Consider the following 14,714-nt stretch of genomic DNA (forward strand, 5'->3'; position numbering starts at 1 on the left):
GCTAGAGCAACTGACTTGATAAGAATTTCTTTTCCTGCAGGTGAGAGATAATGTCCCCTCCATGAAGCAGTTCGTTGTTTAACATTGTCGATTATGTAATGGAACATTTCACTCTTTTTTTTACCGAACTGCTCTGGTAAACCAAGATATTTTCCACCACCACCATTGTTTGGTATTGCAAGAATCTTTTTCAATCTATTCTGAAGCTGTCCATTAACACGAGAACCAAAAGTGATTAGAGATTTGCTTGTGTTGATCTGTTGTCCTGAGTAATACTCATACACTTCAAACGCTTCCTTGATTGCTTTGCAGTTTCGAGCATTCGCTTGACAGAAAAAAAGGGAGTCATCTGAAAATTGTAAATGAGTGATTGGAGGTACCCCATTTCCTATACGTATACCTCTGATATCTCCCGAGCAAACTCTTTTCTTGATTAGGTGGCTCATAATGTCAGCACAAAGTATGAAAAGATATGGTGATAGGGGATCACCATATGGTGTACCATTAATCAAGACTGAGTAACTTACAGACCGCACTGATGCCATTACCCAATCTATCCATTTTTTTTGAAAAACCAAAGAGATGCATTGTAACTTCCAAAAAATTCCATTCTACCCTGTCATATGCTTTAGTGACGTCAGTTTTGATTGCCATATAGTTTGTTGATACACGTTTCCGAGATTTGAGAGAGTGATCACTTCATGGGCAATCATAACATTGTCTGTAATTTTTTTTCCGGGGATAAAAGCAGCCTGGGAGTCCGAAACTATATGATCCAAATGTTTTTTTCAGCCTAGTAACCATGCATTTTGAGATGATTTTGTATAAGACATTACATAAAGCTATAGGCCTATAATCGGATAGCGTCTGAGGTTTCTCTATCTTAGGGATCATACAAATGTTAGTGTGATTGATACCCGAATTCATGTGCGAGGTGTCAAAGAACTCTCGAACCTCTGCAATTATATCACTGTCTATGATGTGCCAGTAATGTTTATAAAAATGTGCAGTTAGGCCATCTGGGAGAGGAGCTCTATCATCCCCAATGGAAGAGATTGCCTCGAAGATTTCTTCATCAGTGAACTCCCTCACAAGGTCTTCATTTATAGAGGTTGATATAGTAGGAGGGAAATCTCTAAAATCAATAGGTGAGACAGGGACTCTGCTTGATGTATATATTTTAGAAAAATATTCTTGAGCATGAACTCCAATCTGATGATCTCCAGAGTGACAGATATTACTTGAGTCTCGTATACTAGAAATGTGATTTCTAGCATATCTAGTCTTAGTACTAGCATGGTAGAAACTTGTGTTATGGTCACCAAGAGTTAGCCATCGATTTCTACTCTTATTTTTCCAGTAGTACTCTTCATCCCTATACGCTTTACTGAGTTCTCTTTGCAAATATGGAATATGGCTTCGGTTATTCCTGTTTGTGCTCTCCATTGCTCTGTTTAGAAGAAGTTGAAAGTGATCAATGCGTTTTGCTGAGTTTAAATTAGTTTTGTGCTTTCCTTTTGCCATTTCTCTGCGACAGTTGCTGATTTGATCACAAATCGAGTAATGATTCTGTTTTTTACAGGAGTTCCATCCGTTTGCAACTATTGTATCGAAATTCTCTATTTCAATAAGTCTTTTGTCAAAACGAAAGGCCTTTGTTGTATAAGAATGTCGAGGTTGAATTGTTGTTAGGATTGGTTTATGATCAGAACCATCAAATTCCAAAAATTCAGCCTCTGCAGTTGGAAACAGGGATTCCCATTCTGAGTTTATCATCACTCGATCAAGGCAACATTTGACTGTGTAGTCCCTTCTCTCCCCCACCCACGAGAAATGATCACCTTTGGACTTCAAATCAGATAGATCACAAACAGATAACATATGCCTGAAATCCCTGAATGTGCATTCATCCCTTGCAGGTCCTCCAATCTTCTCAGTATTATCAATAATCTCGTTGAAATCTCCGGCAAGTATCCATGGTCCATTAGGAGTTGAGTTTATAGTTTCCAGCTGGTTCCAAAATAAATGTCTCAAACTCGAGTTTGGATTACCATACACACCAGAAAATAGAAACCATTATTATTAAACACAATATGAACATCGATCATACATTCATCCTGATACAGCTTGGATAAGGTGACATCGTTTGTCCACAACAAAGCCAAATCCCCTCTCCGACCAAGAGGAGGTTCTGTTATTACATTATTGAATCCTAGAACAGAAGCAAAATCAAATACAGTAGAGCAAACATTCATAGTTTCACAGAAGAAAAGAACATTAGGTTTAATTATACGACATAAACGTTTTAAACGACTTTGTGTTTGAGGCGAGCAGAGCCCTTGGCAGTTCCAGGATATGATCTTCATGGAGGCATAGGAAACAAAACAAAAAAGACATCACTTTAGAGGATGATAATTTGACATGATGCTTAGTAAAACATAAACGGATTCATATTAATATAAGTATTGCATCATATACCATACGTTTTATTTTTATAATATATATTTATCTGTAACATATCATATCGATATCGTTTTCTTTGAGTTATCCACCACCTCCATTGTTATCACCTCCAGGTCCATAGTTGTTGAAATCTTGTCTTGGGATGTAATGGTGATTCTCCACGCTGTTTCTTGGGTGCTCTATTTTCTCAGCTGAATCTTCTTCTTTCCCTAACATCTCTCGGGATATTCTTTCGTTTCCTTGATTTTTTTCCAGGGGAAGTAAATTCCTTGCGGCCAAACATGAGCTATCATGAGCATGATCGCTATGATAACAACCACAATATGCTTAGGTTTTATCCCCATCTTGATTTTATATTATGAGCTGCAAATAAAAGAAAGAAAGACTAATCTTTACATATATTTATTGATTTTATATTATGAACGTGCAAGAAATTTTAGTATTGACATGAAATGTGAACAACTTACCTTTGCAACTAATTAAGACAAGAGTTGATGGGTTTATTTAAATACCCATAAGAGAAAGAAGATGGAGAGTTTAAGACATTGAAATATATACATGCATGAGAGAATAGGGTTTTTGTTGTAGTGGGTTGACTATTTTAGATATATTTTAAAATCATAATCTTTGGGTGTGATGTGATAGTGTTGGTGGTGAGGCAATCACAAGTGGAGACTGGAAAGAATTTTGATGACAAAAATGATGAAGTTGGTTGGAAAATGGTTGTCTAGTATTAGCAGTTTAGCACTACGAATAGGGAAAACCCACGTTACTATTATAGATTAGCAATATACCAAGTGGTGCTTTTCAAAAAGTAAATAATTTTTTTTCTAAAACACCGGAGTAATTAAAGTTTGTGCATACGATACTCTTCGGATTTAACTTTTGAGATCCGTCTCATGGTTGGGATAGTGGTTGTGGTCGTCGTCCAAAATGTCAAACTTTTAAGGATCTTAGTTATTATGATAGATAACCGATTTAATTAACTGGTTTAGCACATTGTATATGTTATATAGTTTATGTAGGATTAAACCTCATTTCACTTAATCCTACTCTTATATATAAACTGTTGTAATCACACATTTACAATTTAATGAGAATTCAGTTTGTTCAGTTAGTATCTTCTTCTCTAAAACAAGCAAATTCCCACAAAAATGGTTTCCCAAAGCCCATAGTTAGGCCTAACAAGCAAATTCCCGCAAAAATGGTTTCCCACCTATGTGGTCCATATAAGTGGCATGTCTTGTTGTGGATTAAAATTTCTCTCGATTGTGGGTTCACCCGTGGATGTCCAGTCCCACAAACTTCACGCTACAGATGTCCAATCCTGAGCGTGAGGGGGAGTGTATTAGACAATATCCCACATCGAGAGAAATAAGATTTGTGGGGCAATATAAATAGTACATGGAACCCTCCATTCATTGCCAATTAGTTTTGAGTTGGATATTCATGTTTACTAATATGGTATCAGAGCATGGTAACTAAGCATGGTGTTATGGCTGCGACATCTTCTTCTGGTAATGTTACAATTGAGTTTCCTTCTTCTAGTCTTCGCTTTGAAAACCAAATCTTTACTTTTGAACATCAGTGTCTCTCTTCCCTTTACTCAGTTTTGCCTAGTGGCAGTTGGATAATTGACACAGGAGCTACTAGCCATGTGTGTTCTGATCTTTCCTTGTTTAGTGAAACTTTTCCAGTGACAGGTGTAACAGTCTCACTCCCTAATGGCACTAGAGTTGCCATTACTCATACTGGCACTGTGCATATAACTCAAACATTGATTTTGCATGATGTTCTTTATGTTCCTACTTTTAAATTCAATTTGATAAGTGTGATTTATTTGGTTCAACATGATAATTGTTCTGCACATTTCTATACTGATTCTTGTTATATTCAGGACCATACTCGGGACTTGATGATTGGTAGGGGTGTGCTAATTCACTGTCTATACATTTTGGAGCATCATGACATTTCAGCATCTGCGAATTCAGTTTCCGCATCTTTCTCTGGATCCTTGCAAGTCGATGGTCGTGTCTGCATCAACGCTTAGGTCACCCATCTTCTGTCAAGTTACAATATATGCCTGGTATTTTACCTATATCAATCTCTAGTTCATCTCATGACCACTGTGAAATATGCCCATTAGCTAAACAAAGGAAGTTGCCATTTGTTTCTCGTAGTAATCTTTCGCAATTACCATTTGATCTCATTCATTTAGATACTTGGGGGCCCTTTTTAGTAGAATCTGTAGAAGGATATCGCTTTTTTTCTCACCATTGTAGACGACTGTACTCGCATCACCTGGATTTATATGATGAGGAATAAAAATGATGTTCGCTCTATATTTCCATCTTTTATTAAACATGTTCATACATAGTATAATTCTGTTATAAAAGCCATATGTAGTGATAATGCTCCTGAGCTTGGTTGTACTCAACTAGTTAAGGATCATGGTATGATACATCATTTTTCTTGTCCTTATACTCCCCAACAAAACTCTGTTGTAGAACGTAAACATCAGCATCTTCTTAATGTTGCTCGTGCTCTCTTGTTTCAGTCCAATGTTCCTTTGTGTTACTGGTCTGATTGCATTCACACTGCTTTTTTCTAATCAACCGAACACCTTCTTTAGTTTTCGACAAAATTTCACCTTATGAAAAGTTTTTTAAACATAAACCAGACTATAGTTTCTTAAGATCTTTTGGATGCTTAAGCTATGCTTCTACTTTGGCTAAAGATAGAAATAAATTCACACCTAGAGCTGAGCCATGTGTGTTCTTAGGTTATCCATATGGTTATAAAGGGTATAAGGTCCTTAATCTTGAGAGTAATATGATTCATATCACTCGTAACATCGTTTTTCATGAGCATATCTTTCCTTTCAAAAATGTTACATTATCTCTACCTACTACTGATTTGTTTAGTAAATCGATTTTACCATTACCAGTTTCTACTGAGATTGAACTAATTGATGATACAAAATTGTCCTCATCTGCATCACTTCCTGTCTCTGCATCATCAGCATTGACATCCTCTAGTGCTGTTGCTACACCGGATGAGACTGCTACATCTGCCACAGGACAGGTTGCACAACACAATGATAGACCACGACGGCAAGCCAAGGCTCCAGGTTACTTATCTGACTATCATTGCAATCTCACAAAAACTTCTTTTTCTCATCTTACTTCTCTCGATCTTTCTATTCCTGATTCTTGTTCTATTGTTGCTCATTGCAATCTCACACAAATTTCTGACAACTTTCCTGATCCAGATCCTCTTGTTGTTTATCCTCTTTCTTATGTTCTTACATATTCCAAATTGAGTCCTTCGTATTAGTCTTTTGTTCTTTCATGCTCAATTGAATCATAACCACATAATTTTAAGCAAGCCATGGCTCATCATCATTTTCCCAAGGCTATGGATGTGGAGATTGTTGCCCTTGAATTGCTTGGTACTTGGAGTGTTGTATCTTTACCCCTGGTAAGACAGTGATAGGGTGTAAATGGGTTTATACTATCAAATATAACCTAGATGGATCTATTTACCGTTATAAGGCTCGACTCGTCCCCAAAGGGTATACTCAGATGGAGGGGATCGATTATATTGATACCTTCTCTCCTTATATTGATAACTCGGAACCTTGCCTTAATGATTTTTCTGATGTGGATTGGGGTACTTGTCCTGAGACTAGACGGTCGATATCTGGTTTTTGTGTTTATCTGGGCAAGAGCTTGATTAGGTTGAAGTCTAAGAAGCAACAAGTGACTAGTCTTAGCAGTACAGAGTCTGAATATCGAAGTATGGTTCTCGCCACTTGTGAGCTTTTGTGGTTGAATCAGCTACTTAAAGACTTGCAGGTCACTGTTACGTCCCCTGCAAAGTTGTTCTGCGATAATAAGTCGACCATACATATCGCAACTAATCCCGTGTTTCATGAGAGGATGAAACACATTGAAATAGATTGTCACACCATCAGAGATCAGATGAAGAATGGTTTCTTGAAGCTGTTCAGTGTTTCCAGTGCGAATCAACATGTTGACATCTTGACAAAGGCTCTTCAGCCTGGACCGTTTTACTCTCTCCTTGGTCGTATGTCTATATCAAGCCTCTTCCATCCTTCACACTGCTTTGTTTCAGCGGCTTGAGGGAGGTGTATTAGGATAGATAACCAGTATAATTAACTGGTTTAGCATATTGTATATGTTATATAGTTTATGTAGGATTAAGCCTCCTTTCACTTAATCCTACTCTTGTATATAAACTGTTATAATCACACATTTACAGTTTAATGAGAATTCAGCTTGTTCAGTTAGTATCTTCTTCTCTAAAACTTAATATTAGTGAACCAAATAGAGTAGAGAACAAACGGGAATGTTATCGTCTGATAATTGGAAACATATCTCTTAAGGCAATCTGTTCTTGGGAGGTGGCATATGGGAAGTGCCGACTAGAAACGAGGTGAGCAAAGGTTCTTAAACAATAACAGTGTCAAGATGCTTTCCAAGCCAACAATTGTGGGTTATTCTCCAAAGATCTCTTATGAAAATTAATAAAATTCAAAAGGTTCGAGATGAATCTAAGTTAGTTTTTTATTACTTTTGTTTTTCATAAGTAAAATAAGAATGAAAAATAGTCTTTCCAAAGACGGATTACGCGTTTTTAGGCACAAGCGAGCTGGAGTTCAACCAGAGGTTTTGGTTTAAAGATATAAAAATTAAGGTAGGGAATTCCCCAATTTGATAACTAACGTTTGAACATATTTGTTTGGGTATATTTTTGCTGGGTATATTCACCCTTATAGTTACAAGAAAGTAAGTTGATAAAGTCGTTATCGATTCATTGATATAATAACATAGGACTTAGAAATTCTTATTGATTTTAAATTCAGAAATATGGATTTAAATAACATGATTTACCAACAAATTTGAAATAACATGTAAATTTTGAAATCCAACACTAAACCATTAGACTAATAACACATAATTTTAATTAGTTCTAGGAAATCAAATGAATGAGTAATATATGATTTCAACAAATAATCAGTGGCCCTTATAGTAAGATAAAATTTGAATAAATATTCGTTTGTGGAAGTTTACTTTGTTTTGATGCAAAGGGGAAAATGAAAAGTTCGCACTCTGAACTTTCTTCCACTACTAAAAAAGTTGGAATCCAATTGATTCATTCATTAGTAACCCCTAAGGACTAAACTATAAAGTATAACAAATTACTGAATTAGTTACAGTTTTCTGGCTTTTAGCTATTATCAATGGGTGGCAACTTACATTTAATTAGCTTATATCCCTAGGACAGTAACTAATCCGACCATGCTGTAAAAATGTCACCATTTTTCATCATTTCAGGGTTCTATTTAACATTGGGAATAACAAAGTGGATTCGTTTTTGTAGAATGAATCATCCAACCTCATAATGCTTTTGCCACCATCGGCTAAATTATAAAATACGAAAAAAAACCAAACCACCTGAATTCAAGATATGCATCTAAAAAGAAAAAATTATTCACCCTCCATTTCGCCAAGTATGACGTTTATTGACTTCTAAATGCTTGACAGCGTTTCTAATTAGTTACAGAAATTCATTCAAAATTATTTTTTTTTTTGTTTTTTGTCATTTTTGATCAACCAAGAAGTTTTGGGCCAATGTCCCTAGGGTCCCTGGACCGAAGATTAAAGCAGAAAATAAACATTTCTCAATAATTCAGGCAACTTTGCCTACTAGTAGACAAAAAACCATCTTGTTAACTTTAACAGTTCATGCGTGCAGTCTATCAGTAAGTACTGAACTTGAATTAGTATATAATACAGTGGCTACACATTAGAAAATTTTATGGATTTTGAATGAAAATTTATGGTTTGAATGAAATCTATAGATGTTCTCGGTTTTTTTCTTTTTTTTTGTGGCATCAAGTGCTCTCGGATTTTAAAACCTAGGAACTAGTAGTCTAGTATAAGATGCAAGTTGTGTATTGCAATCACGATTAGGCCTAATTAAGGTTTCTATAGCTCTAGCGAATTATAAAAATAAGCCTCCTCAGTGTAAAACTATAGTTTAGTACAATTTGAGTGTTAAAATACTCTTGATATGAGTTTCTATACGTCGTTTTCATTAAACAAAATACTTTAAAATACGTTGGAAACAAATATAAGATTTTGATTTGTAGTCAACATTTATATATTTTTATATTCAAATGAATGAAACTTGGAAGAAAAAAAATTGTTGCCGAAAGGCAGTAAGAATCAACCGTAAGCTTAAAACAAAAAATAGGTTTTTAATTGGATTAAGGAATCAACTAATGTGAACTTTCTAATTTACTTCACAATTCAGTTATGATGGATATCAAAGAGCCAAAGACGATATCCATAAATCTTGTTTGCCAGAGATTTCAATTCTGATGTAAAAATGTATGAATTCAACATATTATCCTTTACTAACCAAAAAGGAAAAGAAAACCCTTCGACCACAAGAAATCGCAGGCTTCCCTCCATCTCAAGATCCAGACTTTAACCGGGTTCAACCCGGTTTGTAACAAATTGACTCGGTTTGTTTTCTTTTTCCTATAACTATTTTGTTAGCCTACTATTAAGGATCTTATGCTTGTTTAGACTATACTGTCTATGCTTTTCTCATAATCATGATCTCTATTTGGATAGACGTTGGAGACAACCAATAAACGCAAAACATCGACAAATTATTAGGTGTAAATAGGATATTCTTTACAAACATCCACTATTGCAAAATGAAGTTAAGCAAAAGCCACAGTAGTGCAACAAAATCTTATAGTTTATTCTTTAGAAATATAAATTTCAGATCACTAAATTGTATCCGTGGGAAGTTCATCTACCATATACCGGAAAAATGGTAAATTTCAACCCGATCAACTTCTAAAGTGTATTTTCTTACCTAAACAACAAGACAATATATTTTTCAATCTGAACCATTAACATAGTTCAAATAAACTACTTGAACTTTATTAATGATGTCAAAATTAGCATTGACTAATTTAACCATTAGTCAATTGTCAAAAATAATGATGTGACATGACGTTGACGCTGAAGGTGCATGATTAGGACGCTGGCGAGACATATTATAATTATGGAAATTACCCTTCATAAATTTAATATTATCCTTTAAACCAAATAATATTATTTGGGTAAAAAAAATGAAAATATCTTTTAAATCATGAAATCAATAATTTTTTCAATCTATTGCAAAATTAAGTTCAATGAATATTTATAATTACAGCTCTTATAAATTATTTCATCATTGATCTTTGTAAACCAAATAATATTATTTGGATAAAAGAACTACAAAAAAAAAAATTCTTAACACATGAAATCAATGATTTATCAACCTATTGCATAATTAATTTCAAAAATATTTCTTAATCAAAACACATAGTCAATGATTTTTTTTTTGTCAACAACTTTAATTGATCAACTTAAATAAGCCAATGTGAAAGAACATTGTTTACATCCTGCTTTTGTTAATAATTTCTGATAAATTTGATACCATTTATCAACTAATTAAGAAATATTCTTTTATTTTTTTAAAAAAATCATTGATGTATTAACTAATAAGAGTCGTAATTAAGAAATATTCTTTTGAAATTAATCATGCAATAGATTGAAAAAATCAAAAATATTTTGTGAAACTTTTACGCAAATAAAATTATTATTTGGTTTAAAAATATTAATTTTGTTAAGAATAAATTTTGTAATTATAATTTTCATGTTGTGCCTTGTCAACGTCCAAGTCATGCATCATGAACATCCACATCATGTCTCATCAATATTTTTACAGTTTAAATTAGTAAAAGAAATTTAGTCAATGCAGATTTTAACACTACTAATAATAGTTTAGATAGTTTAATGGTTCAAGTTAAAAAATACACTGTATTATTGTATAGGTAAAAGAAATATACTTTCTAAATTGTTTGGATTGAAATATACCCTTTTCCTACCATATACCATATACTAAAATAATATTATGAGAAAACAATATGTACCAATATATTAACTTTTTTACTGAAAAAAAAAATATTATCTCTTTCTTTGCATGTAAGTTTCATTAAATAACATAACAGATAATTCTGTTTATAACATATAGTACATCGAATCAAATTTTAAATTCATATCTGTGAGAATATGCTCTGGAACATTCTAGTCCATCCCTTATAACTTATCCAAAAGATTGTCGCATATATATATATATATATATACACATAATAGAATTATCTATAAGGTTGAATTCCTTATCAAACAACAAATCATGTCTCGAAAAGATGTCGTTGTACACGAAGAAGAGGAAGATCTTGGAACAGCCATGCAGAAAATGACGATCCCTTTGGCCGAACTCAATCAATTACCCAACGATTCTGTTTACAATTTCGTAGATGGGGTACGAAAGATCATAGAAGATCCCAATTTACTAGTGAGTTACTCACAACTCTCCTTAAGACATGTTTAAGTTTTGAATGAAAAAAAAATAAAAATCATCAATGTTCTTTCTACCATGTAGTTCGAAGATTCTCGAGAGTTTGGCAATCTTCACCAAGACGACAAATCTGTTGAGGATTCAAAAGATTCAAAACAGTTTGAAAATTCCACAAAGCCGCCAACGGCGTCAAGAGGTCGTTTTAGTGTACCGCCAAAACGATCTAGAAACAAGCGAGGAAGACCAAAAGGACAATGCTTAAAGAGTTCAGCAACTGTCGTTGATTCTAATTTCGTCGACATTACAGACAAGAGTTGTACACATTGCGGGACGAGAAATACCCCAATGTGGAGGGAAGGACCAAGAGGACCGAGGACGCTTTGTAACGCGTGCGGGGTGCGATACAGAACAGGTCGGCTATATCCTGAGTACCGCCCTGCTTCAAGTCCCGAATTCAAACCTAACGTTCACTCCAACTTTCATCGAAAGGTCATGGAAATCAGAAGGGAGAGGCACTCACCTCCCACCCAATAGCATTGAGCTGTCGCATATCATCTGGATTTTTAATTACGGCCTTGAACGTTTTGTAGATTTTTTGTTTCTCACAAACTCAATTGTCATACTAGATTTTTAGTTACGGCCTTGAACGTTTTTGTAGATTTTTATTGTCATACCAATATTACGAATTGATTTATTTTTGTAATTTTACTTATTTATGATTCATTATTGAACTTATTCTGTTTTTCAATCTTCACCCCTGAATTCATTAATTCCTCTATCATTATCCTTTTTATAGATGTAAAAACCTACAATTTTAGCTATAACAATTCACGTGGAGTTACTTTCATAATAACAAATAATCTTATATAACTCGAAAAAAACATATATGAATTCAGTTTCAAGTTTATAATATCACTATAAAAAATAATAATAATAAAAAATCTTTTATCCTATCCTTTACTTTATAAATCACAGGTCACTTATCCAATAAAAACATGCCACATATGATTTGTCCATGATTAATAAAATAATTAAATCAAACAAAATAAACTCAACTAGATTAGGATCCGTGCTAGAGCACGGGTTAAAATTCGTTTTATTTATATTGTAATTTTTCTATAAAATATAATTTATGTGATTTTTTTTAAAGTTGTTGTGAATAAAACATTATGTAATAAAATCATATGCTAAATATGAGGACTTGAAATTTTTTTGAGATTTATTATGATTGTTCCCTGGATTAGCTAAATTTTTTAAAATTTATCAAATCAATCATAATAAACATTATTTCTGTTATTTTGATATATAGTTGCTAGTATAATCGAAAATCACTCTTAATCCGCGGAAAAGTGATTATTTTTTGAGATTTTGTTGCCTATATATGGATAATTAAATATTCTGTGGAGATTTTATTTTATTATTTTGGAATATCTTTTTTAAGAGGATCTAAAATCGAAATTTAAGTAATGCTTACAACCCATATAACCTATAACCTATCAAATAATCAAATAATTAATCTTATAACCCATATTATATAGTCTACAAAAAAAAGTTGTGTATTTCCGTTTTGTTATATAGGGTATTTCTCCGATCAATTTTCTAATTTTTTTACATATATTAAAAAAATATTATACAATAAAAATAATAATAGAATCCCTAATTTTTTTCACATAGTACATCAGGGAAGTTTGGAACCATCTAAAGATTTCTTAAACGGTTTCATCACAATCCTCCACAAAAATCCAATTCACGTTAGACTCAAATCCATCTTTTGTTCTCTTGCTTTCTCCACATTTCCATTATTTTTTTTCCTAATCTATCTCATATACATCGACTTAAAATTGTATTTAAAAAATAGTTTTAATCGATTCAAGTTTGTTGGCTTTTCTATATTTTAAATTTATTGATCTTTATTTCAGATTCATTGTCTTCTATAAGAGGAGGAGAATGGAGTTCCATCTTCTTCATGTGTGAGGGGAAAGATGGGAGCTTGGTGGTGGATTGGGATAGACAAGAAGGCTCTCTCATAGCTGTTGTCCAGGTAAATTGTGTTATTTAATGTTTAATCAATTAGAGAATAGATGGTTGTGAAGGATTATGGTTTTACGGCGAGAAGGAGCTTGAAGGGAGGCTCCGATCATGATTTCTAGGTTGGTGTCGCTCGACACCAACACCTGCAGATGGCTGCTTCGGAGCAACGTTTGGAGGATGAAATGGAGTCCGATTTGGCTGAAATTTGGTGGTGAACTTCGTGGTGCTATAGGATTCGTATCCACCGGTGGGGTTGTGAAATTAACGGTTGGTTTGTGTGTTAGTCAAGTGTTTGTATTGTGGTCTGGTATAGACGGTTTTGTGGTAAAGTTAGGATGTCGGGCAACACCAAGATGGTGTCGGTCGACACCAGCATGTTGTTTGTGTGTTTGGGTCCTAGGAGGACAACTGGAGTTAGGTTTGGATGAGGGGAGATAGATGGAAGTGATGTTGTGGGCGTTGGTGTCAACCGACACTAGGAGAGTGTCGATCAACACCATGTTGGTTGATTCGCAAGTGGTGCGATGGGTGACGTTTGACACTAGGTGGAGGTGTCGTTCGACACTAGAGGAGTGGATAGTAAATTAGAGTGTTTGTGGGGGAAGTGTTGTCCATGGCTAGACGAAATCAAATATTCCAGCCCACCTCTCTTGTTACTCAGTCTCTAGAGATGGTTGGTGGTGCAACTCAGTAACTAGATGAGGTGGGGTTTGATGTGTTTGTGGGAGTTTTTGTAAGGAGTGATTTCTACACCGGTTGTCTCGTCGGAATTATGGGGTTCTGGTGAGATCGTTTCCTGTGGATCCTGTGTGAGGATAGGGAATCCGGGTGCGGTCGTTTCAGGTGGTCAGGGATCAAACCAAATGTTGATTACTTCAGAGAGTTTGGTTCAGTTTCTCATGTTCACGTTCCGGTTCAAAAAAGAATAAAGCTTGATGATTGATGCCACACAAATTCATTCTTCTTGGAGTTAGTAAAGAATCAAAGGCATACCGCTAATATGATCCAGTAGCCAAGAAAATCATTATAAGCAGGGATGTCATATTTGAAGAAGATAAAAAGTGGGACTAGAATGTGAGTAGACCAGAGGAGGGTGTATTAGCCTGGGGAGATGATGAAATATTCGAAGATAAAGAAACTTATGATGAAGCAGGTGAGGAAGAGGGGATTGCAGAAGAAGAGGTTGGTGCTAAATCGGAGGTAGAGGCTGGTAATGAAGCAGAACCAGCAGAGATTGCAGATTAGATTGAACCATCAAAAAGGCCGAGACAACAACCTAGTTGGATGCGAGACTTTGTAAGTGGTGACGAGGTTAGTGACGAGGGGGATTTGATGAACTTTGTATTTTTCATCTCTAGTAACGATCCGATGAACTTCTACGAGGCTGAGAAGGAAGAGAAATGGAAAGAAGCCATGAAAATAGAGATTCAGTCCATTGAAAGAGAACAAACTGCAACTAGAAATATTTATTCAAACTCCTAACCACTAGCTTGACTTATTCTACTTCAGAATTTATCAACCATCCAACATGATTAACTATGACTGTTGGATCTATAAAAAGCAACTTATAGGTTCAACAATATTTTCAAATTTTGGTTAGGACATAAGGAAAATTTAATTGGTTGATTTTTTTTCCTGTTGATAACATCATTATTTTACCTATTTTAGCTATAGTTTTAGTATCCATTTAGGAAGAGTTTAGTATGATTTCAAGGCTTTAATGTCTATTATCAAGTATTTTAGGTTTCAAGAAAGTTTTACAGGTTTTA

At 34.4% G+C, this 14,714-nt stretch overlaps 2 protein-coding genes and 1 pseudogene across 3 annotated transcripts; 1 reads left to right on the forward strand and 2 right to left on the reverse strand.

Moving 5' to 3' along the window:
- Positions 1 to 611: 611 nt before the first annotated feature.
- Positions 612 to 2,255, reverse strand: LOC109132483 (uncharacterized). Its single transcript, XM_087509392.1, has 3 exons — positions 2,061 to 2,255; positions 837 to 2,010; positions 612 to 721 (listed from the first exon to the last, which is right to left on the reverse strand). Exons 1-3 carry the CDS (start codon positions 2,253 to 2,255, stop codon positions 612 to 614), a joined length of 1,479 nt encoding a protein of 492 aa, XP_087365518.1.
- Positions 2,066 to 2,822, reverse strand: LOC104780367 (uncharacterized; annotated as a pseudogene). The gene is made up of 2 exons (XR_015596785.1): positions 2,484 to 2,822; positions 2,066 to 2,360 (listed from the first exon to the last, which is right to left on the reverse strand). The product of XR_015596785.1 is annotated as an uncharacterized LOC104780367 (transcript).
- A 7,903-nt stretch (positions 2,823 to 10,725) lies between these two features.
- Positions 10,726 to 11,666, forward strand: LOC104780368 (GATA transcription factor 14-like). The gene is made up of 2 exons (XM_010504865.3): positions 10,726 to 10,911; positions 10,999 to 11,666. The coding sequence occupies exons 1-2, from the start codon at positions 10,750 to 10,752 to the stop codon at positions 11,446 to 11,448; spliced, it is 612 nt and encodes a 203-aa protein (XP_010503167.1). The 5' UTR covers positions 10,726 to 10,749; the 3' UTR covers positions 11,449 to 11,666.
- The last annotated feature ends 3,048 nt before the right edge of the window (positions 11,667 to 14,714 follow it).

The sequence above is a fragment of the Camelina sativa genome, chromosome 4 (assembly GCF_030686135.1).
Source record: "Camelina sativa cultivar CO46 ecotype springtype chromosome 4, ASM3068613v1".
NCBI lineage: Eukaryota > Viridiplantae > Streptophyta > Magnoliopsida > Brassicales > Brassicaceae > Camelina > Camelina sativa.